The sequence below is a fragment of the Primulina eburnea genome, chromosome 9, assembly GCF_022965805.1.
Source record: "Primulina eburnea isolate SZY01 chromosome 9, ASM2296580v1, whole genome shotgun sequence".
NCBI lineage: Eukaryota > Viridiplantae > Streptophyta > Magnoliopsida > Lamiales > Gesneriaceae > Primulina > Primulina eburnea.
This window is the reverse complement of record NC_133109.1, coordinates 34,489,471-34,514,588: the sequence shown is the minus strand read 5'-3', so window position 1 is coordinate 34,514,588 and position 25,118 is coordinate 34,489,471. Positions and strand designations below refer to the sequence as shown.

At 35.6% G+C, this 25,118-nt stretch overlaps 4 protein-coding genes across 7 annotated transcripts; 3 read left to right on the top strand and 1 right to left on the bottom strand.

The window, feature by feature from the left end:
• Positions 1-816: 816 nt before the first annotated feature.
• Positions 817-6,929, top strand: LOC140842011 (uncharacterized). Of its 3 annotated transcripts, none has more exons than XM_073209803.1 (10): positions 817-1,230; positions 1,943-2,014; positions 2,109-2,233; positions 2,318-2,478; positions 3,421-3,490; positions 4,066-4,120; positions 4,511-4,594; positions 5,686-5,724; positions 5,993-6,039; positions 6,719-6,929. In XM_073209803.1, the coding sequence occupies exons 1-10, from the start codon at positions 1,105-1,107 to the stop codon at positions 6,831-6,833; spliced, it is 894 nt and encodes a 297-aa protein (XP_073065904.1). In that variant the 5' UTR covers positions 817-1,104; the 3' UTR covers positions 6,834-6,929. The 3 variants fall into 3 exon arrangements, 2 of the variants coding, with proteins under 2 accessions (XP_073065904.1, XP_073065905.1); XR_012120302.1 differs by having other exon boundaries at positions 818-1,230; positions 5,879-6,039; XM_073209804.1 differs by lacking the exon at positions 817-1,230 and adding an exon at positions 1,237-1,741 and having other exon boundaries at positions 1,777-2,014.
• Positions 6,930-7,555: 626 nt separating this feature from the next.
• On the top strand, positions 7,556-9,394 carry LOC140842010 (NADH dehydrogenase [ubiquinone] 1 beta subcomplex subunit 3-B-like). Of its 2 annotated transcripts, none has more exons than XM_073209802.1 (2): positions 7,556-7,881; positions 9,204-9,394. In XM_073209802.1, the coding sequence occupies exon 1, from the start codon at positions 7,637-7,639 to the stop codon at positions 7,847-7,849; it is 213 nt and encodes a 70-aa protein (XP_073065903.1). In that variant the 5' UTR covers positions 7,556-7,636; the 3' UTR covers positions 7,850-7,881; positions 9,204-9,394. The 2 variants fall into 2 exon arrangements, with proteins under 2 accessions (XP_073065903.1, XP_073065902.1); XM_073209801.1 differs by having other exon boundaries at positions 7,559-7,881; positions 9,207-9,394.
• Positions 9,395-10,260: 866 nt separating this feature from the next.
• Positions 10,261-19,368, bottom strand: LOC140842009 (methionine S-methyltransferase-like). Its single transcript, XM_073209800.1, has 12 exons — positions 19,082-19,368; positions 17,766-17,959; positions 17,398-17,604; positions 17,137-17,232; positions 16,483-16,671; positions 16,224-16,412; positions 15,879-16,115; positions 14,225-14,359; positions 13,297-13,617; positions 12,985-13,164; positions 11,345-12,310; positions 10,261-10,717 (listed from the first exon to the last, which is right to left on the bottom strand). The coding sequence occupies exons 1-12, from the start codon at positions 19,296-19,298 to the stop codon at positions 10,415-10,417; spliced, it is 3,234 nt and encodes a 1,077-aa protein (XP_073065901.1). The 5' UTR covers positions 19,299-19,368; the 3' UTR covers positions 10,261-10,414.
• Positions 19,369-20,092: 724 nt separating this feature from the next.
• On the top strand, positions 20,093-24,899 carry LOC140842007 (26S proteasome regulatory subunit 6A homolog). The gene is made up of 10 exons (XM_073209799.1): positions 20,093-20,352; positions 20,503-20,619; positions 21,542-21,649; positions 22,113-22,304; positions 22,404-22,595; positions 22,674-22,792; positions 22,960-23,047; positions 23,375-23,494; positions 23,638-23,778; positions 24,566-24,899. The coding sequence occupies exons 1-10, from the start codon at positions 20,131-20,133 to the stop codon at positions 24,641-24,643; spliced, it is 1,377 nt and encodes a 458-aa protein (XP_073065900.1). The 5' UTR covers positions 20,093-20,130; the 3' UTR covers positions 24,644-24,899.
• The last annotated feature ends 219 nt before the right edge of the window (positions 24,900-25,118 follow it).

The window sequence follows — 25,118 nt, the reverse complement described above, 5'->3', positions numbered from 1 at the left end:
CTCGATGTTTCTTTTTCTTTTCCTCTTAAATTTTAATTCGGATTACATATTCAAGGTGAGTTCTTTTTCCAGTGTGACCATGTGAGCAGTTTGTCTAGTATCACAATATTAGCTTGATATTTAATTTGCCTTATAATTAAGATACTTCATATTTTAATATAAATTAAAACAGTTTAATATATAGGCAGACAATAGAAATGGAATAACAACATTACAAAAGACTCAAACCTCAGCCAAAAGAACCTTTCAACCCCACATTTGTTCTTCCCTGCCTTTGAATCCAAATACACAGAGTAAATAAATTTATTATAATCACATTTTACTTGTTTTTAGTAATTTTGACTTTTGTGCACATGATTGTTATACTACTTCACAACTCCATTTCACCTACCCACTGCCGACTGCTCTTTTGTGTATATATATTTGATTGAATCTGTTTTAACAAGTCTTTAAGACGTGTAGTTGATTTGTTTAATGCATGCTCATTCACATATGGGTCAACTTGCCTTGAATGCCTCCCGAAAATGACTCCCAGATTTTTTGTTTCTTGAAAATATATCTGGCCGAAATTAAAAAGGTTGTTTTTTTGATATATTAATTATCCTATTAGCTGGTAGAGATGAAACTTAACTTTGAGTTTGACGACAAAAAATATGGTTTTTTGATATATTAATTATTTCAAAATTGATACACTGAATATGAAATAAAAGACTTTGAAAATTATTTTTTTTAACAAAAAAAAAATAAAAGGTGATGTGATTATTTTTTATATAGTGGTATGAATGGTCTGGTGATTTCGGGGTCACTTTGTCGTTTCTCATCCTATATGAGGAATTTGTGGCGTATAAATGGTCTGAGCTTGACCTTGGCGGATGGTTTACACTGTGCCACGAGTTCATTACTATATCGAGCAAAAACCTTGGGAAAACTTTTCAAAGAATACGAAACGGCAGGACAATTTTTTCAATGACGGGTTCGAGAATCGTTGAAATGTAGTGAACTTGGTGGACCATCCAAGAATTTCGAGAAAATGAAAGAACAAGATGCATAATAAGCGTACATGGTATTCAAGAACAAGAAGCGTCCAAGTGTAGTTGCCTACTCATGAAAGCCATATCGACGATTTCATTATCGTCGCATTCATTCCTGAGATTGACATGCCGTGAGTACAATTGTTCTTGCAAGATTGTGGCCAAAAAGAGTAAAGGATCCCAAACACCTCCTCCGAGGGTAACTTTCTTATCTCTTGTTTATGGGTCTGTCTTAATATTTGTTCCTGTGTTTTGGTATTGGCTTGGATGTGTGTTTTAAATGAGGGCATGAAGCATAACCAAGAAACACTGAAAAGTTGCTGCAGAAAGTAAATTCTGTAAAGGCAGTTGCTTGACAGCATTTTTCCTTTGAAATGGGGAAAATCAAATTTTTAGTTGTTTTATATAGTCGTGTAGGAATGGCTTGTGTTGGAATGACATTCTAAAAGATTGAACTTGGTTAGTTTCGGAATGCGAGAACTTCTTGATGACACACAAGCTGATAGTGTGTACTCACTTGGGCCTTCGCATTCGACCTTGTAAGTGTAGATAGTGCCATAAAGACTACTGTATATTGAAGATTAATGGATGACTGAGACGCCTGGTTAAAAATGACTTATACAAGATTCATATAATTTACTATGGCATGACTTGCACTTGGCTAGAAAACTCGCTTGAAAGGCAGCTTCTACATTCTGTCTACACAGATAGTTTTGAGAAGCGCTGGTATATATGAAGGAGTTAGACACCTTAATTCAAGAATAACTTATCTTATCCGTATTTTGGAAGTATTTGAACCATTCTCAACATTATTATGAAGAATGGAAAAGCTTTCCTGCAGTAATTTTTTGTGTTAGGGACAAGTGATTCTATCGCCTGGTTTATAACATGAAATGGGATTTTTCTGGCAGAGTTCTGATCCAACCCCTCCACGAATTACGACAAATGTGAAGCAGAATTTGCAGTTCCTAAGATTATGGAAGGTTACATAATATTCATACCTAAATTGTTTCAAATTTCCATATCTAAAATTTCTTCTCTCTTATTAATCAAATGCTTTGAATCGAGAGACAATAGGAGTTTCAAAAGAGAAAATCTGACATGCCCAGGCCTGCAACTAGTTATCGCAGAAAGAGAGTGGACAAGGAAGAAATGCCAGATGACATGGAAATTTATCGAGATCCAACTTTATCTCTCTACCAGTAATGCTTTTACTGTTCGGTAGTTTTCCAATTTGTCCAATGTAGAACATCTAAAGTTTAATAATTAGCTTAACCTTGTACCAGTACAAACCAGGGTTTAGACACAGCATTTCCTGTCTTACTCGTTGATGGTTATAATGTTTGTGGCTATTGGGCCAAGTTGAAGAAGCATTTTATGAATGGAAGACTTGATATTGCTCGCCAAAAGCTTGTTGATGAACTGGTAACATTTAGTATGCTAAGAGGTTTGTGCTTTGAATTTTTTTTATTCGTTGTAGCTATATGGTTCAATGTCTTAGAAGTATTGTTCTTTTAAATTCTGGCTTATAGCTTTCTCTAAATTTTTGTAAGTATTCAAGCATATACTCGCCAAAAGCTTGTTGATGAACTGGTAACATTTAGTATGCTAAGAGGTTTGTGCTTTGAATTTTTTTTATTCGCTGTAGCTATATGGTTCAATATCTTAGAAGTATTGTTCTTTTAAATTCTGGCTTATAGCTTTCTCTAAATTTTTGTAAGTATTCAAGCATGTAGTCTATAACTTGGATTTTCATTTTTATCTTTTGGAGCTTAGCATTACCCTTCCCTTGCTCCCAATCTATTATGACCTTATCTTTTATGAAAAATATTATGTATTGTCTCTTCTACAGGCAGCATGCGAAGATCATTGATAATTGATTCACACCGAAAAAAACGAAGTTTGGTACTCTTACAAGTGATAAATTGTTGAGACTGATAAAAATATGCTTTCGATTTTCTATCAGAATATGCAATATTGCTTCTCAAAATATTTACTCCGGACAGAGTGTGGTGCGGCAATGAGTTGTATTCCTATGCAGATTATTTGGTAGCCAATAATGCAATAACACTTCTGCATATGTTGGCATAATCAATTTTATAGGAAAATGGATTAAATTTATTCCACTAGTCAATGAATCGAAATTTGTTCCACTCTAGGTGACAGAATCATTGATTAGAAATTTACGGTATCATATGGTAAAATTCGATACATATTCTATGGGAAGGAGAAAAATGATCTGCTGCATATATGTTTTTTTACATCTAGATTCTAATGTGATTCTTTATTTATATTAATAATTTGGAGTTATTAGAAAAATATTCTACTCCATGTGTTCTTGTTTGCTTGCATGGGTACTATCTTATAGCCTATTTTGAAATGTCTACAGAGGTGAAAGTGGTGGTTGTATTTGATGCCATGATGTCTGGCCTACCAACACACAAAGAAACTTTCGCTGGGTATTCTTTTGTGAACTAAGATTTTACGGCCTAATTTCCTTGCAATTTTTATGGCTAATCTATTAAAATCAGAAAACCCTTGTTTTACTGCTGTTGAAATTCATTTTGTCTTATGTTACTGCACCATCTGGTTGCAATAATCGAATCTTTGGTTATATTGAGAGAAAATAAATGCATTTACGAATTAGATGTGCTTGTATGTTTATATATAATTTTGTGCAATTTTTTTGCTATGCGCTAGTAAAATCTCTAACTACAGTTTATGTTCGTGTATTGCATCATCCGTTATTAAAGGATTAGTTTATCAAAGATCGAACACCTGGTTCATTGTATAGGACTTTTATTTTACAAATTTAGCTCTCGGTGAATAGGTGACTCAGCTAGAGCTAAAACTATTTTAAAGTTCTGATCAATCTTTATTTATTCATGAGCATGAAAAACCTATCCTTTTTTATTTATTGTGCCTCTTCATTTTTCGCTTGTGATTTCTTTCGTCAGTTCTACTTTGTTTCTTGCTGGATGATTTATCTGCTTGAATATCATAAATATTATAGGTAGTTTAATATTCTTTTCAGGATTGACTTGGTATTCTCAGCTGAAACATGTGCTGATTCATGGATTGAGAAAGAGGTGAGAGAACCAAACAAAACCTATGTAGATTCATAACCCATATTAAAACATACTTTTATCATAGAAAACAATGAATTGATGATATACCTCTTCTCTCCTTTCCAGTTACTGATACTGTGAATTTATCAGTGGGGACCATATTAAACATTATTAATTAGAAACATTTTATGTGGTGAAATATTTGTTTGTGTAGAATTTTATAATTCTTTTGGCACACTTATCTCATGTCTCCTGTCTGCTATTTTAACGATTAATAGACTAAGGCAATTTTTTCCGTATATTCAAGAACTTGACTTCCTTTCCTGAAACAATAGTTATTTATTTTCTGTTATAATATTTCAGTGTTTACTTCAACTCCCCCGATGGCTCGCTTTTGTTTCTTATGATTAGGTTGTAGCATTGAGGGAGGATGGCTGTCCAAAAGTTTGGGTTGTGACATCTGATCATTGTCAGCAGCATGCAGCTCATGGAGCGGTGTGTGATCTCTTTAACATTGTACACTAAACTCGTAGGATGAATTTTATTATGTTCATAACTTAAAGGCTTCTTTTTAAAAAAAACCATTTGCCTTACGGTTGGGATCTAGTATCTGTCTCTTATGGAGGACTTCCACATTACTTACTTTGTGGAATATTGTGTTATAATTGAAGTAATTGCTGTATTTGGCAGTATGAAGTGTAAATCTCTCGTTGAAATTTGCTGTATTATTTTCTGGAAGTAAAGCTTGTTATCAGTATATTGATATAAACATTATGTATCGGTTCTTTGAAAGTTTTGGCCCTGTATGGATTCATTTTTTGTGTTATGGGGAAAGAAATTTGAAGAAACAGGTTTAGAAAATATTTTGTTGGAATAAGATTTGTGTTTTAGAGGAAGAGAATTTTTTTATTATAAATGTCTTATCTAATTGTGTAAAAAATTGTTCAGTGGTGTGTCGCATCAGAAGATAAAATTATTCTGAAGTCGTAAAATATAATCATAGAGAATTTTTTTAAAAAGTAATATAGAGTTGAATAAGAGGTCATCATTGTGTCAACATATTTGAAAATCTCGTGAAAATATATTTTGCGGAAAGAGATTGAAAATGGGATATTAAAGTTTGGATTCGTTCAAGTGAAAAGGGAACGGTTTCCAGGAATGGAAACCAAACATGGCCGTTGTTTTCCTGCTAAAATCTTCAGTCATTTTTGTCTCTTAACTATGCTCTTATTTTTTCTTACTTTAACCTGGCTGTCTCTGTAACAATTCTCAAGATTTCTGCATATTCAATCTGAATCCTTGTTCGTTATCAGAAATTGATGTAAAATTACCAACAATTCGTCAGTTAACGATCCACCCATTCCTTGTCTTCTATATTGCCACTGATGTAATCTGCTGGTGTTTGCTTAATTCTCTGTAGAGTATACCCTAGTGTTTGCCTAACATGGATGTAGAAAAAGGTATCCGATCACTAGTCCTTTGTAGTAGATTCACCTGAGTTTAAATTGTGAACTATTTTTATAAAATCACTACAAACATTTTTCACCAAGAATCTGATACACTCTTGCCATGATGATTTTCTTCAGGGAGCTTTTGTTTGGAGTTCTAGGGCGCTGGTTACGGAGGTAATGCTATTAGCTGAAATCTTATGCTTCTTGCTATTTCACAATGTTCTAGTTCTTATGGCCTATAAGATGTCTGTTGACTTTTCAACCTCTGATATTCTTGGTTTGGTATATTAAGGTCATCCCATAGATTTTCACATTGATAAAATCTCAGGATTCCCAAACTGGTCATTCTGATACTCAAGGATCGAAATCCTACGACAAACATTAAAGTTGCCAAGGAGATGCAAATGTTTTGCATTCTTTTGATGCTCTACGTGTTGTGCAGATTAAAGCTTCACAAAAGGAGGTTGAGCAGATGCTTCGAGAACATCGGTGTGTTACAAAGCTTCGCCTTTTATTTTCTTGTTTCTTTAGTTGGGTGCAAGACTACCGAGACACTGACAGAAATATGCCACTTTAAGGAAGAATACGTGAACCGGCTTGGTAGTATCATCCTTACTGCTTAGATTTATGTGCATATTATTCACATAAAAGAGACACCTTAGGCTGGGATTCTAGAAAGGACTCCTAGCAGTAAATATAATAAATGAGAAACGAAATGAAGAGGGGTCTAAGGCTAAACCTCCTCTTTCAGAAAACAATCATAATGAACCATGAAAAGTCAATTAATATGGTTGGCATATAACTAACGTTGCCTTGCGGTTGAAAGAGGTTATGTTTGTCAACGATAAACTTAACATATGATATCCCGAGTTGTGTCCAACTAATGTGTCTATGAGGGCTATGGTCAGTAGATCAGGAGCCCTATATGGCATGCTTTACTGAGCCGGTGTATAGTATATCGATAGAGCTCTGGAAAGAACCTTCGGAGGGCGACTCCTGCCTAGAATGTACATGTATATAGAAGACGACTATTTTTTGTTTATGTTACCTTCAACAGAGCGTTATTTTATTCGACGTCTTGATAAGAGATGTTTCTTTCTTTGATAGGATCTTGTATCCATACTGACGTATTCATTTACTCTTCTTTTTGTTTTCTATATTTGTGCAGATCAACTTCCATGGAAGGTAAACTGCTGAAGCACAATCTTGATTCGGAAGTAGTTGATGCTCTCAAGGATTTAAGGAACAAATTGTCTGAAAATGCATCACCTACTTCACTTTGAGCCAACTTTTAAGTTATGTTTGTAACCATTGACATTTCTTTCGCACGAAGATTGGTTTGATTTTGTTCATATATATTTTGTATTGCTTTGTGTCTACGGTTGGCTTTGATCATATATCTATATTATATTATTAAAATTGAAAAGATTACAGGAACTAACTTTGTTATCATTTTATATTTTTTGATGAATAAAAAATACTCATTTTCTCATAAAAAATGTTGATTTAGCAAAAGTTCTACTTTATGTACCTAATTTACATTTAAAACGTGTTTGTTTTATTTTAATCTATAAATTTTCGATTTGCCTTTTGTTTTTACAGAGAGCATATTTCACATGCAAAAACGTTTGAATCAGATTCTAAATTTTTATAGGCGTCCTTAAATGAAGCCCACAAGGTTGAATGGAATCGTGGTTCGACAGCGATCTCTGGAAAATGGTTTATTTCATTCTATCTATGTGGACATTGTCTTCATGATAGGATGGATGACCAAGATTGCTTATGCATATATATGACTCACTTTTTTTTTGAAATTATATGTGTGACAAGATCTTACCCATTGAAATGAAATTAAAGTAATGCTCACATAGATAGGATCTGATCTCCTGAAAAACAATTTGAACAACCAATCAAGATAATTTTTGGAATAGACAAAATCCCAAGTGGGCCGAGTCCACACAAAGTCCAATTTCAGCCCATCATCAAGAGCCACCAGCCCACCATCCAAGCTCTATCCGAGCTTCATTTCTGATCATCGTTGGAAAAAGGGGGTGAAAAACAACCACCGGGAGAAGAAGCATTGTCGATGGCGAAGCCGCTGGGATCCACGGGAGAGTTCTTCAGGCGGCGCGACGAGTGGCGGAAACACCCGATGTTGTCGAATCAGTGGCGTCACGCGACCCCAGGCCTTGGCATCGCGCTTGTCGCCTTCGGTATATACCTCGTCGGAGAAACCGCATATAACAAGATCTACGCTCCCAAATCTCATTCTCATACCACCTCTTCTTCTTCTCACTGAATTTTATCGAATCGGCGACTTCATTATATAAGGTAAGGCTCAGAACTGAATGTTCTCAGTCTAGGATAGCATTTTTTAAACTAAAACAGTTGTATCTTTACTGTTTGGTATCTGATCGGATAAATTTGGTCCATGTAATTGGTTGCTTTATTTAACATAATCATGATATTGTCCAATTCGCCTTAAGCTCCATCTTTTTCTTTACTGAACTACTGGAAAAAAATAATAATTCAGTTACGTGTTTGGTCAATTGTATTTAGTACCCCAATATTGAAGACAACGTATTGGAACTTTAAAAATTACATATGCTTGCCTTGAAGGATCAGTTTGTGAGAGTTATTGTGAGCAGAAACAAATGTTTGATATTCTATTAGTTTCTCCAAATTAATCAAAATAGCATTTGAATTATTATCGAAATCGAGTATTTTTCATGTAGGCATATGGGTTGATATGTTGTGAACTCTCATAGACATGCCACAGAGACATAGTAATATTTGGTATTGTTTTTTGTGTGCTTGCATTGGAGGATAGATGTATGTTTGGTTTCATTTTCTAAAGGTACGGTTTTACCGTCATGTAAAAATTTGTTGGATTGATTGATTTGTGTTAACATTGTATGAGGCACCTTATAATTTAAAATTCTGTGTTGAGTCTAAATCTAATACAATGACATCGAATTTTGGGGAACAATGAATAGTTGAATAAATATTAATTATATCAGGAGATCTAAAATTGAGTTAAAAACATCATTGGGGGATTGCATTGGATTTGTTATGTATGTTTAGTGCTATTGAAGAGTGAAAACATTCAAAATATTGTCAATATATTTGGGTGTAGTATCTCCAGATGGCAACCACCCAGATATGCATTTGGGAGAGATTCCTTGCCTCTGCACTTGCTCAAGTTTTCTTCTTTAAGCAGGTTCACAATATTCCTATGTCGTTAATTGATCAAGGTAAATAATTTGTATTCTAATGGTGAAGTCAATGAGAATCGTTGCATTATTTAGGTGAAGAGAGAAAATCTGCTCACAAATAGCAATTGAAGTTGCGCATCCAGACTTTTTAGAGTATTCATTTAATTCCTTTCACCTTGTAATTACATGACTTTCTAATTAAGGGATGCAGGTGGCACATACTTCTACTTTTGTGTTACTAGGAAATTGGTCCCTCGAAACCTAAGTCCAAGTGGTTGATTTGATGGCCTTTTGCTATGAGAATGCTCTGCAGCATTTAGTTCCAATTTTTTATTTTTTCTTCCCATATCTATGCATTTGGTTTTAAGTTCTTAATATTAATTCTTATATTTGATTTTTTATTACGAAAATTGATTATTGTTACTTGTTATTGATCAGCAGATGAACCTGTATGTGGCGCTGAAAGAATGAGGTGTCATCGTGTTGCCTGTTTTATTTTCCGAATGTTTAAATAAAGTAATCCTCAGACATGTGTGTTACCTTTCAATTAGCTGAAGTTTCAATTCATAACCAAATTAAGAACAGTGTTTTTCCCGGTTATATATATACATGCAAGTTTGTGTGCGGCAGTCACTAGGTTAACCATCAATATGTGCTCGGTTTGCTCTTGAAACTCCTCAGATGGGGTTCATATGTGATATCTTAATATGTCAAGTAGTTAGCACAGGCGCCAAAATTATATTATCTTTTTTTTAGTTCATCAATTTTATCCTCCATGCAATATAGTCCATACATAAAAATATGAATTAGTTTCGTTGTTTAATTAAAGTTTTCTTACTAAATTTTGTTTAAAATCTCAAGAACAATTTACTTGTACATAGTAGCAAAGTACACCTTTTCTTTGAGATCTGTTCTTGCTCTTTAATTCAATTGTTTTGGGGAGAAAAACTAGTAGAAACTTTTCTATCATATGTTTTTAAAGGATTATTATTCACATTGCAATTATTTTTTGTGTCCGCACAGTTTTCATCCTCAATTCGTTGTGGGACATAACCTGAACCAAGAATGGCATGGATCTTTACGTTGAAACTTATCGCTATTAAGCCACCATATGAATCTTGTAAACTACAGTGATAATGAAATGAAGCTTTTATTAGCTCACTAAAAATAGCAACAATGGTAATACTTGGCTCCATATTACGTTTTATTCCTATCTACTGCGTTCAGTCCGCTGATTCATCCAGTGCGTACTTACGAGTAGCGATTACGAGTTCCTTTATTACAATATATATATACATATATATCTATACGAGTGGCGATTACGAGTTCCTTTATTACAATATATATATATATATATATATATCTATACGAGTGGCGATTACGAGTTCCTTTATTACAATATATATATATATATATATATATATATATATATATATATATATATATATATATAGATATATATGTATATGGACACACACACATACACGAGAAAACGAAATGGGACGCAAATATATTAATTTAGTTGCGCAACAATGGCTTCACTTTGTTTAAATGAATTCAACTCAACAGGAACAATGGCTTCAACTTCACAACACACGAGTCGTGAAAATTAACAATAGCTTGTGTTGAAAGAGCAGTAAAACGATGTTTTAGTTATCAACCAAGCTTTTGAACTTTGCAATGCAATCCAATGCACGCTTGAAATCACCATCTTCCAGACCGATAGTGAAGCGACAGTAACCAGGAATACCTGTCCAAGCAGCACTGTTGATGCACAGACCGGTGGTCTTGATCATGGCTTCCCTAATATTTGAGTCATCAAGCTTAATTTCCTGAATACCAGAAGAATCTTTGGGTATTTTGATGGTCGTGCCAAGATAAAAAGTTGGCTTTGCTACAATAGAGGCACCTGCTTGAGCTTCAACCACTTCCCAACCGCAACTTTCAAGAGTCTGTTACATATAAATCGTATATGACATATGCACGAAAGATTCAATTCGAAGTAGAGGAGGGTAAATGGTCAACAATCTGACTGGTAAGGTTCCCGAAACTGTGGTCGGAAGTCCTATGTACAAAGGGTTTAGCAGCAAGTAGAATACAGGGACAGGATCGGGGTACATAATACGCAGGAGATACAACGCTGGTTAATGTTGTCGGCCAGCTTCATAATAATTGAAACTTTTAAAACTAGTCGTATTTTAGCATGACATATCAACAAGAGCTCCTGAATTTGAACCCATCAATTGGTCTTGAATACATATAACTAGGATTTTGTTTTCTAATGATTAACTCTTGTAGATATGTGGAAGTTATTTCTATGCATCATTATATGTGAGGGAATGTTGGTTAGAGAATTCCACTATAGAGCACATATCATTTTTAGTCGATAGAACTAAGTCAAACCTAACGACAAGATAATAGACATATTCATCTAGTGTTTATTAGTGCACAATTAGTGTATGCTATATAGGAAAAGATGATTATGGCAACAAATTCAAAGGTAGGAATGTTGAGGAATCCTTTATGGAACCAAATAGTTTTCATCATGAATTAATTTAGTTCATAAATGCACAACATACCTGCTTGAAGTGTTTATACCGACCTGCCAAAAGTTGTTTCTGCTCTGCAATAGCATTGAGTAGATCTACCGTCTTCTTTTCCATCAGATCAAGCAATTTTTTGACCGTGTATCTGATAGTGCTGTGTGGTTTGCTTAATCCAGCAAAACCATGGAATGTATCCTTGAGGGACATCTGGTTTAAAATAAGAAATCCAAATTCAAGTCCACTTGTAAGCATCATATAAGATAATCCCCCAAGTAGACACACACTGAATGTTGGATTAGTTGATGAAAGTCTCTCCATGGTAGCTCCCAGATTCCAGGCATCAAAATCATTAGAATTGAATTCCACGCCTGAAAACGATGTATCTAGAATGACCCTTGCTCCAAAGTTAGCACAGACGATTAATAGTTTTTGCATCTCTTCGTTACCATAAAGCAAGCCAGTAGGGTTAACAGTTGGACCCGAAATATATATCCACGGTTTCTTAACAGTCTTAAGCCTGTCTGTGAGTATTCTCTCTGTCAATTTGAAGCCATAATCGGGATTTGTAGGAATGTTTACAATGTTTGCCTTCAAAAATTTTGCAGCAGACACGTAATTCCCATTGGATCCAGTTGGAAAGCACAGTGTTCCACCTTCTTGAACACAACAGAGCACCAACCTAACAAAAAGTGCCACGGGACTGTCTGCATAAATGAATTCTGTGTGGTTATCAGATGAGAATCCGTAACTGCTGCAAATCAATTGTTTAATGCCACAAGTAACGTCGCTTTCAGATTCTGTTATATTCTGTCTTGCGAAACTCTCAAAGATGGAAGCTTTAACTGGTGTTATCATGGGCAAAAATATTTTATCAACGTCCATATGAACCAGGGGAGATTCATCAGATTCACTTACTGACAACTCTGCATGATCAAGTACTGAAATACTGGAACTGGACAAGCCATTGACCTTAGAAGCTTTTGACAACTCGCCATTTCTCTGAGAATTGGAGAAAGAATCACGCATATTGTGAAACCATCTAAGGAAGTTCACAAAGATACGGTGAAAATAGATCCATTCCAAGTGGAGACAGCGACTTACTTTACCAGCATTTACGGTGTTTGGTCAACAGTAAAAAGAACTGCTGATTAGCTTTATTCAAAAAAATTCTTAGGGCCCATTAGTCTATCAGGAATTCAGGTGCGGTTTAACCAGGCAAATTTACATGCATCACAGGTTGCATACCTGCCATGATTCAGGCCTCGGGATATGATAAAAGATCACCGTTATTCAACTCAGAAATCTAAAGAATCCTAGCATCTCAAGATATGATTAACACTTATTTAATGGACCATGACTAGGGAATCTTCAAAGATCCTATTTGAAGATATAAGAATATTAAAAGGAGAGTCGGTGCATGTATACTAGGAAAATTAGATGTGAATTATTAAGTTAAATTTCCATTAAAGGTTGTATTATTTTTACATTTTTAAACAAATAAATAACCAGTTGCTGAAGTGGTTTTAACTTTTAACAGTTACTAAATGCAAGAGCCAATCTGTTTTTATGTCCACTCCATCAATTTTCTATTCCACTCAACCACCCAGTTAAAAGTAGATCAGGGAAGACGAACATATTTACATACATTATGACTAACTTCAACATAGACTAACCTGTGCAGGTGGGTGTCTATCAGCAAGCTGAAAAGCTAGAAGTTCATGGAATAGACAACCATAGTAGTACTGACTAATTATTGCAGTATTCCCCTGTAAAAGTTCCACAGTCTTGCATAGTGTTTTAAAAATAGTTTCCTCCTCCGATATGACAAATGCCACCTCGAGATCTGAATAAACCTGGACACAAAAAAAGACGAATAGAATTATTACAATTAGAGGATAAAAGTTAAAATCAAGCAAGCATTTTAAACAGCTTTTGCTCAAATCATTGTCGAGAAACTTGAGTAAGTCCTCATTACTTGGGTATACCTGATTTTTCAGCAAGCCACAAATTATTGCCGCATGTGAAGGTAGTGGAGCTCCGGCAAGATATTTAAGAACTCCATTGGAACTCGGGAGGCTAGATAGCTCAAAATGGTCAGATATATCTAAAAACAAACGACATCCAATTTCTCTAGTAGTATCTAAAAGATGCTCGAATGCAGAACCAGTAACTGACTCAAATTGAGCCATCCCTGTGACAACCACCTCGGGCTTCAATTTTTTTATCAGCTCTACCATTAAATCTGATTGGCGAGGTGCTTCAATGACTGTGATTACTTCCTCTATTTTTCTTCCAGATTCTGCATTCTACAGAGAAATCCCAAAGTAGTGAAAGAAAAACTTGCACTAGCATCACCAAGAATAAATGAAAAAATTGAAAAGTTTTACGAAAGCCTCCGGAATATGTAATGTCAAATATGAATGATAATGAACCTCACCGACAGCATTATGGATAAATCTCAGAGCTGTGGTGTCATTTGCCCTACAAGTTAGTTTATTTCAAGGTTATGAGTTCAATTAGGGACTCTAGTACATATAATAAGCATTGATTTATAATCCAATGTCCACAATTTAGACAGAAATGGAAGTAATATCTTCCAACTCCAGGAAATAGCAATCCTTACTTGCCCGTGACTGTGAATTGCAATTCATGACTACTGCTCATAAGAGATAAAGGTCATGCAATTTCTTAATTTTACAAAAGACTATTTATACTTTTCAGCCAGATTCTCTTAGATGTTAATTGTTACCCTTGCATATCTCAAAGCATGGCAAAACTTGTCCATATAGTCTCAATCTTTGGGCTCTCTTAGATGTCATGCTTTAATGCAGCCTAAAATCAGCAGCTATGGCAACTAGTGCCACAAAAAACTAAAATATAAAGGATATACGATTTTTTCTGGCATCACCTTACCTCAATATTCAAGGATGTTAACCATGGCCTGGGTAAATGTCGGGACAATTGTTCATCAACAATGGCAAGGTGGGGTGATAAGAAACGCAAGGCACTTTCAATTGCCACTGTCCTCGAAGGAAACACGACGATGTTCTAGATCATAATCATAACAAAAAATAAAGAGTGTCAGATTAGATACATCTGCCTATTTTATATTTCTGAAAATAAGGTAAATTAAGCATCAGCTTCATGAACTATGTAAAATCCTAAAAACAACTTAAGGATTAAGATTACTTGGTCAAATCAATGTTTTGCTAATATTACAATGTATATTTGACAACACAGTGAGTTTCAATGAGCCAGTCCTCATAATTGAACACAAATATTTTCTGTTATTGTGAAAATTTGCATCAAAATTGCATTAGTCAAGAAAACAATGCCAGCACTTCAATCCTCCCACATTGCCCCAGGTAATCCCAACCAACTGTACTATTTACAATTAATTGTTTTAGGGTGGTACACATTCTGTTTGCTTCCTTTCTGCTAATTACATCGAAACCTGTTTGCTTTCTGTTGTTCCATCCCTCAGTGGGTAGATTTCAAATTTTGGAATTCATGTAGACCAACACTGAGCCAGGTGGATGCTCTGGACTTTGTCTAGGGTCTCCTCTTGAAACTTGATCGATGGACAATTGGCCCCACTTGTGGGATGCTAAAGATTATTTCTGGTTTTTTACTTTTGTCATTCTATTTTAGCCTGCTCGTGGTTGGGGGAAGCGGAACAGTAGGCTAGAGTTAGCATCATTTCTCTCAACTCAAATATACCATGCCCCAAACCCCAATACCTTTGGCCCTGGAGCTATGTTTTTATTGATGGACATTTTCATGGCCTGTCAATCTTCGTAGGATATTTCTTTGGGCTGCAGTTGTTGAATTTTGGAGAGTACATCTGATTTTCTGGAGGTCAGGCTCAATGATGCACTTCAGGATCATTTATATTATCTTTAGGAAAATATGCACGTGTGACCTCCTTGTTATAACCACAACCCTTCCCTCACACCCAAATAAAAAGATCTAGTTCATTCTTTTATAGCTCATATTTGGTTTACTGAACCACTCATTGCAGATTGCACCACCACCCCAAGGATAAAGAGCTGCAGGAAATGGAAGCCAGTCCTTTTCGATGCTGCAGAAACCCATAAAGTACCAGATTTCTAAGAAAACTGATGATGTTTCTTATGCCAAACAAAGTTGTCAGAAGGTCAGCGTTTTCATTCACTCTATCATTGAAGATCACCAGGAAAAAGCTTAGACAAAGAACATACCGGTATCTAAAGAAACAAGGTGAATGGCACAAGTCTGATGATTTGCTATATAAATTGTGTATGCAACTTTAAAATTTAATGCATTTGAAAATATGTCAAAGTCAAGAGATAAATAATGTTCCATAAATCTAAGTAAATTCTGTACCCATGTTTAGCAGTGAAGAATAGCATTTTATTTATGCCAACTGCTAGCAAGAAAGTTATAATATATTTCTTAAGTAACAAATCTACACGTGCCCACATTTGCAAGTGCACAAGCAAAGATGGCTACATCTTGAAACACATATAAAGAAAACACCAGAAAATTCTTGCTCTGTTTACGCAAATTGTATTGAAAGATTCCTTACATCTGCAGTAAGGGGGATATGATGGTATGTTCTCATAAAACCAGCAATGAGACTACGAAATCTTCTGCTTCCAGCTGGTGGTTCATAAGGGAAAAAAGAAACCTCTTTTAAAACACTCGCGAGATAAGATAGGAATGGAATCTTCTCATCCGCGACAAACTCATCTTCAAATGACAAATCTAAAGAGCTGCTTATATCCTTGAAACCATTTCTGAGAAACTCGAATATTGTTTTAACCTGTCAGAGCAGTTTATCAGTATCTTTTACTTTTTTGTCACAAAATTGTAATCATTCAATGACATCCTAGGTACATCATTACACATAGACATGAAGATAACTCCATACCTGAGTAGGCTGACGAAGTTGGCAACTATATACTGATAAAGCATGAGAAATGCGACCACCAGATTTTGCATATGCCCATGCTGATCTAGCGCAAATTGGCTGGTCTCCCACAAGTCCCATGAAAAACTCAAAACGATGTGGACTATTCTTTTCAATTTCGACTAATGCCGAAATATCTGTGTCAGCAGCCTGCGAAAACAGACTCAATTAAAATGTACATTTTCAAGGATATAAATGATGGTCTAATGTTTTGTAGCACCTGAAGAACTTTAGTTTGCCAAAGCTTGTTAACTCGTAGACCGCGTCTCTCAAATAGGCGTTTACATACAGCTTGTCCTGGGCGGCCACCCATATTAAAGATCATAATCCCCTGAGATTTTATGACAGAGATCCCTTCCTCAACTGCCCTAGCAATGAGCCCCAAACCAAATTGGTCCTCCACAAAGCCCTAAACAGAACAAACTACGACTCATCAAACAAGTACAGCAGTTCTTTTGCTCCACAGTTGATCACAGAGCAGGTAAAGTATAAAACAATATTTTGAAGCAGTTGATGAACAGGTTATTATATTACAAAAATCAAATCAAACCATCCACAGCATGTAAGCTCCATAGATGATGGTAGTTTCCATACAATAATAGGACTAGATCCAAAAGGGAAAAAATGTTTTAAGTTAATTGAAAGGAAAAAAACCAGCAGCTTTAATTGAATATAAAATGCAGATAGGGTTAAAAAATAATGCCTGGTCTGATAAATTATCGGAGTGCATTCACCATTCCAATTCATTTCCAAAAATAATCATATTAATAATATAAAGGTAAGTTTATACAATAGCATGGAGCATTTAGATTTTAGTTAGGAGTCTAAAACCCACAACGCTGGATAAGACTAGTAAGTTGAAGCATAAGACAACCTGGAGGGCGCAGTAGTTGCTAAGAGAATGCAAGAATTCTTCGCTTGCATTTTCTGTAATCATTTTGGACATCGCATCTGGATTGGGGTTTAGAATCTGCATAAATTCCAAATGCTAAATATTAGAAAACGTGTGAAGAGTCCATCCATGGTCATTTTTAAAAAAACATAAATTATGAAAAAGGTTCAGCGGCAAAAATATGGCCTTATGAAAAAGGTTCAGCGGCAAAAATATGCGGCAATGGTTCACTGAATCAAATACCTGTGGTATGCATCCAACAATTCGGTCAAGTTCTAAATGATTATCTCTACAGTAGGATAGCAAATCAGATTCATGAAACTCCACCCGATCAAGTAAAGTTTTTTTCTCCCCATCATAAATAGGTTGGCCATTCTCGTCCAAAGAATTCAAATATAGATTTATCCAAGAGATTTTTACTGCTCTTGGATTAATATCAAGCCCATATACCTGCCACATCATTTTACCCAATTAAGGAACCTCATTTGCTATATTTATCAAGTTTCCAGCAAATATCAGATAAAAACCATTGTGCCATAATTGGAGAAAAATTATATGAATAGACGGGGGGTTATTCAAAAACAGGTAGTGTATCATCAAAGAATCCTTACCTTCAGGGGTGACCATTTTTCAGCAATAGCTATGGATATCCATCCATTTCCACAACCAAGCTCGGTTACAGTTTTGTCCTTAAAAATAGAGTCCGGATGCCTGTTAAGTCCTTCAAAGAACGTAAAGGACCAATCCTCTGGGATAAAGATACTGGGTATCACCATCATGGTAAGTTTCTTCCTCCTCTGAAATCCTGTAACAGATGACATGTAGCAAGTCCAAAAGTTGGACAAAAAGCTGTTTCAAAACCACGACCATCATATAAAATGAATTACATTGATCGTAGAAATAAAGAAGCATGACCACAACATGAAGACCAAGGAAGTCAAGGATATTTTTGCGGAGCAGTCTGAAATTGGCAACCATGGAAAGATGACATAAATAAGAGAGAATCTTTGGAGCTAGGAATTCTTTGTAAAGGGTGAAACAAAAAAATATATATGAGATTTTTTAGTTGAGGAGGAGAGCAATTACATTTTTATTTATGTTAATACAGAAAAAATAAAATCGATTAAAAAAATTAAAAACTAAGGATGATTGCTGTCCTCGCTGGCAACCCATTCCTCCACCACTGCATTTTTGGATGAGTGTGCAAGATGAAATTCAACAGTTATGCATACAAAGTTTGTATAGCACCTCAGTTTTAAACCACTATCACATCAAATTTGATCAATGAAGCACTTGAAGGCAGAATAAATGATAGTGTATCTGACGGTCCAAAGTCAAGAATTTTTTGATGGACTTGACATGATGTCACACGAATGTGATCAACCACCAGAATCCACGTTTTCCCTACATCATTGATTATAGAAGATTGAAGAAATTCAGATTAAAAATCCGCAATGTTCCAAGTTAGAATCTTGGCTTGTACCTTAATGTTTTGTCAAAATTTTCACTTATCCGTCCTCTTTTTTTGTCCTATTCTATGTCAACTTTGTTTACTGAACTGATCGTTTTATGTTTATTCGTGGACCCGATGAGCCTTCGCAACCCAGCTTATGCGCGTTCGCTAAAAGTCATGTTTTCTTTGTCCGAATCGAACATCGTGCGTTGTAACACATTAAACAGAATTTGAGACACTCGGATAGAGTTTAACAGTCGACATATTAATCAAGGCATAATGGAACCAAATTCTGCGGAACTAAAAATGCATCCACGATTCAACTCCATGGACGACATTTATACACCAAAAACACAAGTGCCCCAAACAAATTCCCCAACATATAAAAAATCACCAGAAAAATAAAGGCATTCCATTCATAATCATATATATACGTAAACAAAGACATGCAAGAATCAATACAAATGCGTGTACCTTCATATTGCTCGAGATAAATGTCTTGGATTTGGAAATGGTAAATTTGAAGGCAGCGGTCGGACTCCTCCTTCGAGGCAAACCGTTTCTGGAGATCTGAAAGAAAAATCCGAGCACCGGTGCGAGTGATCGGATCCTCGAGTCGCTCCAGCAGCGATCGGAGGGCACCGTACGCAGCATCTCCGGACTGTTCGCACTGCTTCAGAAATGCCTCCATTGATGCGCAGAGGTGGCAGAACTGCAGCTTGGGCAAGAGTAATTTAATTTATATGGAAAACTTATTTTTCACTGCGATACATACAAACAATCATCTCCTAAATCATACGGATATATTGTATTTCTTTAAGTTTTTCTTTTCTTTTTAATATAAATAAAATAGCATTATCAAAATAACATGTCTAAATGTAGTAATGTACTAGTTTTGTCAAAATTAGAAGAATTTCATTATGATGAACTAGATTCCTTATTAAGATGTAAAATATATGGTCAATTATAACGTACCAGTGGTTTGAATTTCGATCCTAAATAAATTAAGTAATTGATATATGTTAGTAGGAGAAAATTCATAAAATAACGTTGGTCAATTATTTATTTAAAAAAATGACATCCTAAAAATGTATTTTGAAATATATTTTCAGGCATCTGAAGAAGTTAAGAAGAGATCATTTTCTTAACTAAGGTTCAAAAACAAAATACCCAGCCCCAATAGTATATTGAGATATAAATTTTTTTTTGATATTTAAAATGTGTTAATAATTGTAATACAATTGTTAAAATTTTTAATTGTACAAAATGTTTTTCCAAATAAAATAATATATAGTAATACGGAAATCGTGAGTTGGCCCACTGAAGTATAAGTTTCTTGAAAAACACCATCCCATGGATTTGACAATGACCAATAAGCTATAACAATATTATCCGAGTCGTAATTTAATGCCACCGCCTCCCAATACTATTATATTATTTATCTGGTCAATAAATAAAAATTGGCCCTGTTTAAATATGGGCTTGTTCTTTGAAGCCCATCGAGAAAATTGGACGAACAGCCTATGAGTAAATGGGCCCATATGATTAAACAACTTTCCGCAAGTGTATACGGCATAACATACCCCTCTCTCTCTCTCTCTCTCTCTCTCTCTCTCCGCGACAGTCGGAAAATGGCGACGCCGATGGTAGAAGACAACTTCGAGGACGATCAGCTTTCTTCCATGACCACAGAAGATATAATTCGAGCCTCTCGCCTTCTTGATAATGAAGTTCGAATCCTCAAGGTCATTTTCTGCTCATTTTTGCTACGTTTGTTTGAGTATATGGCGATGGATGATAAACATTTTGGGTTGATTATGACATAATTTGATATTTCGAATTCAGTGGTACGTTTTTAGGTCTACTGTGCTGAATTATTTCTCTTTTTTTCGCAGGAAGAGTTGCAGAGAACGAATCTCGAGTTAGATTCATTCAGGGAGAAGACGAAGGAGAATCAAGAAAAAATCAAACTTAATAAGCAGCTTCCTTATCTGGTTGGAAACATTGTAGAGGTATTTTTCTGTTCATCTCGATAGTAGCTCTAGAAATTGGAATAATTTTGCGCCATGGATCAAGGTGGTGTTGGAAAGTTTTTTTTTTTTTTGCCTTTTGAGAGAGAAGGAAATAGAATCAAATGAATACATTATAGTTTTTAAAACTGAAGTCTTGGGTTTTAGCTCTTTACAGTTGTTGGTGATTTGACTCATTTGCTATTAACTACTATGGACTGGTGGACTGAAAAATTTAGTCAGGGGGTAAAAAGGAACTCGAAGTGGTGAACGACAGGTGTTAGAAGCTACGTGCTATCATAGTGTCGATAAGGTGAGTTGCGGATGGTGGAGATGGTGTTGAGAGCTGTTCTAAATCTGTTAACGGGTTGCTATGAGAGATTGTTTCTCACTCGTTCTTTTTTCCTTGTATTTTATTTTTACATTTTGGGGGCAAGGGTTTGGTGTTAGAGAGCATAGTTTCCTCCTACATATTTCGATTTCTTTTTGGTTGATGATCCAACATCTCATCTTATAAACTCTATCCCTCTTTTGGAAAACCTTCATTCCTTCTTTGTTACAAATATTTAATTGGATTGCGAGAAAAATCATTATCCGGTGTCGTCATCCATTTGGTGTATTATGCAAAGACAATGTATTTATCTCTTGCAATTTCATAGTGAAGGTGTGAGATTTTGAATGAATGTGAGTTTCAACAGGTCTGGACTTTGTATTAAAAGATGACTTAGTTATGAAAAAATGAATTGATGATTAGAAGAGAGAAAAAAATATTAGAAAATGGAAGTTGGTGGTAATAGCAATCACTTTATAGTGGCAGAAAGAAGGGATAATTATTAGTTTTTTGTGTCAGTCTATTTAGACTGTAGTTTGAGAATGTTTTGGTGCTGTGATTTTCCTGAATTCACCCATTCTCTACTTTTGTCAGATTTTGGAAATGAACCCAGAGGAAGAGGCTGAAGAAGATGGTGCAAATATTGATCTTGATTCACAGAGAAAGGGTAAATGTGTAGTGCTAAAAACATCCACTCGCCAGGTTAGATAGCATGTCTCCATACATATTTTTCCCTTTTTCCTCTCTTACTCTTCCTTAGTGTGCTCTAATTTGTTGCATTTGATCTCTTTCATTCATTGGTCCAGACTTCAGAATGCTCTCTATCTCTGAAAAGCTGGTCAGAAATTGTTGTTTTTCGTATTTTTGTTTGCTTTGTATGGTAGTCTTGTTCCCATTTATATTAGAAGTAAAAAAGATCATATATCTGATTTCTCTCCATAAACCATACAATCCTCAAAATAGAAATTGGCAACAAAATCTGAAACTGTGCAACTATAAAATGATAGTGTATCTTTACCTCTTATGAATAGAATTGCCTTGCAGATATCAATAATCCGAAGATGATAATGTTTGTCAACCTTTTTATACTGATGATACTTTGAGTTGTCAAATGTCAACCCTCCTTGATAGATAGTATATTTACCATATACTCTGTCAAATGCAGACAATTTTCCTGCCTGTAGTAGGCCTTGTTGATCCTGACAAATTGAAGCCTGGTGATCTGGTTGGAGTAAACAAAGACAGCTACCTGATCTTGGATACACTGCCATCTGAATATGATTCTCGTGTCAAAGCCATGGAGGTTGATGAGAAACCAACTGAAGACTACAACGATATTGGAGGCCTGGAGAAACAGGCAAGTAATTCCCTTCGATACCAATTGTTATGTTAAAATTTTCATGAATATTTGGTAGCACTTCTATTCCTTAATCGGAATACTTTATGATCGCTGCAGATTCAAGAACTGGTTGAGGCAATTGTATTGCCTATGACACACAAAGAGAGATTTCAGAAACTAGGAGTTCGTCCACCAAAAGGAGTTCTTTTATATGGACCTCCTGGGACGGGAAAAACTCTGATGGCCCGTGCATGTGCTGCCCAAACAAATGCTACTTTTCTAAAGCTAGCAGGCCCTCAGCTTGTGCAGGTAAGCACATTCAAGAATTTTTTTTGTCGAGAATTTACCGTCTGGTGAATTTGAATAATCGTAATCTGTGGATTTTAGATGTTCATTGGAGATGGAGCAAAACTTGTTCGTGACGCTTTTCTGCTTGCCAAAGAGAAATCGCCCTGCATCATTTTTATTGATGAGATTGATGCTATTGGCACAAAGCGTTTTGATAGGTGGCATTTACTTTCTAATTGTTTGTCTGATTGTTATATGTCCACCTTTTTCATTTTTGTGATTTTTGAGGCTTTAATTGGAGCCGCTTCATAGCCTGAGGACTGGCTGTTGAGGGCTCCTGTGCTTTGTCTGTGCTGATTATCAATTGTCCTGTCTTCTTATGCAGTGAAGTTAGTGGGGATCGAGAAGTGCAGAGAACTATGTTAGAGCTGCTCAATCAGCTTGACGGTTTTAGCAGTGATGATCGGATAAAGGTATTTTCCCTACTTGTTTATCTGTTCCTTTTTGTTGTGTTCTTTAGTAATCTTTGCATCTTGGAATTATTTAATTGTCTTCTGATCTTCCTACTTCTGATTGATGGGATGGAATTGCTTTGTGTTGTTCTTTTGGACTTTGATTTTCATGTACTTTTTGTTGTTAGTTCGATCTTTTATTGGTTGGATACATTTATGCCGCCATTGCAATATTTTCATCTGAATTCGGTAAAATGTGTTCCTTTTTGGTGCAGAAACTATTTATTGTTTCTAATTTTTAATCTTATTATGCTTGTCTGGCATCCTACATTTTATTGCCATATTTAGGTCATAGCAGCGACAAATCGAGCTGATATATTGGACCCTGCCTTGATGCGGTCTGGTCGATTGGATCGTAAAATTGAGTTTCCTCATCCTACAGAGGAAGCCAGAGCTCGGATTTTGCAGGTACACCTTTTAGATGAGAAACTATATATGATTATTTTCTTAAAGGATTTTTTGGTTTTGAAGTGAGTATGATATCATTCCCAGGTTTTATTATAAAGGAGTTCCTGTTGGAACATATAAACTATAAATCTTTTTAATTACAGATCCACTCCAGGAAGATGAATGTCCATCCAGATGTGAACTTTGAGGAGCTTGCTCGGTCTACTGATGACTTCAACGGGGCACAACTTAAAGCTGTTTGTGTGGAAGCAGGCATGTTAGCCCTTCGCCGCGATGCTACTGAGGTCTCTCTCTCCCTCCCCTCTCCCACACCCACCCACTTACTTCTCTCCACAGTAGCATGCTCATGCATGTGCCCATTATGTCTACTGAGACACTCTGGGCATCTAAATGTAACAGTTCTGTTTTACATGTAACAAGGGAAATATATATTCATTGTTTTTCCCGCGGATAGCTAGCCCTTAGTAATTTAAGAATCTAATCGTTTCTTTGTATGGCACCTTTGTGGATGCACCTGAAATGTACTAGGGTCAGGGCTGGGGCATGTCCACACTAGATTTTTACATCATGCCATGTTAATTAAATTAGATCAAAATAAATAAACAAATAAAACTGGTGAGTCATTACTATAAGTGGAAAGAATTTGGAGTTTCAAGGAGTGGAAAAAATCTGACATTTGAATGGAGTGGGTCAACTTCAAATACCCCATATAGGGGGTGTAGTATTCAAGCCCTGAACTCGATTCAAGATTGTATTTGTTGGTTTTTAGTAAAGTATTTTGGAACAAGTGAATTGTTCAAGGTTTATTGGAATTCAGTGTATCATGTATGTATGAACTTTGGCAATCGAGCCTAGTCAAAATTCTACACTATTTAACTTGAAACTTTTACCGTGGCAACTGAAGATTTTGTTAAACTTTGAGAATGTAAGACTTTTGCCTTCTTGTCTCTGTGAACTTGTCCGGAGATTAAAAAATGAATGAGTTGCATCCTAATGTTCGTGACTTCGAATCTCTCTTTTTTGTGCGTCATTTAATGATACAAAATTATATGTTTGGTATTGATGTAACAGGTAAACCACGAAGATTTTAATGAAGGTATTATCCAAGTTCAAGCAAAGAAAAAGGCCAGCTTAAATTACTATGCCTAGGTATCAAATGCTCTGAACCCTGTGGAACTCTTGACCATAAAAACTCAGGGAATCGCGAATACGCCCCTGGGAGTTGAAGATTAAATTATGACGAGACTGCCCCTTGTATTTCCCTCTATTCAGTGAAACATGGTCTGAATCTAGTAGTTTATTTAAACAAGCATTCAAGTATAGGAGCTTATTTTGTCCTCCAAAGCGTTGTTTCATGATTTAGTTGTTTGATACAATTAAAGCCGATTGTTTAGCCTTTGAAATATGGTACCATTGTTATGATTTTCTCGTGGCAGTTCTTACAGAACGTAAGATATAATGAACTGGTCAAGCCATCAAAACGATGTATTACATTTTTATCCAGATTTGCGGTGCAACAAGGCATTTCTTATTCGATAGAGATTGCTGAAGTCGATTTAAAGCTTGAAAAATTGTATTTTTTTTTAGGATACAAGATTGAGCTAGTTATATTCCTTGCTGTGTA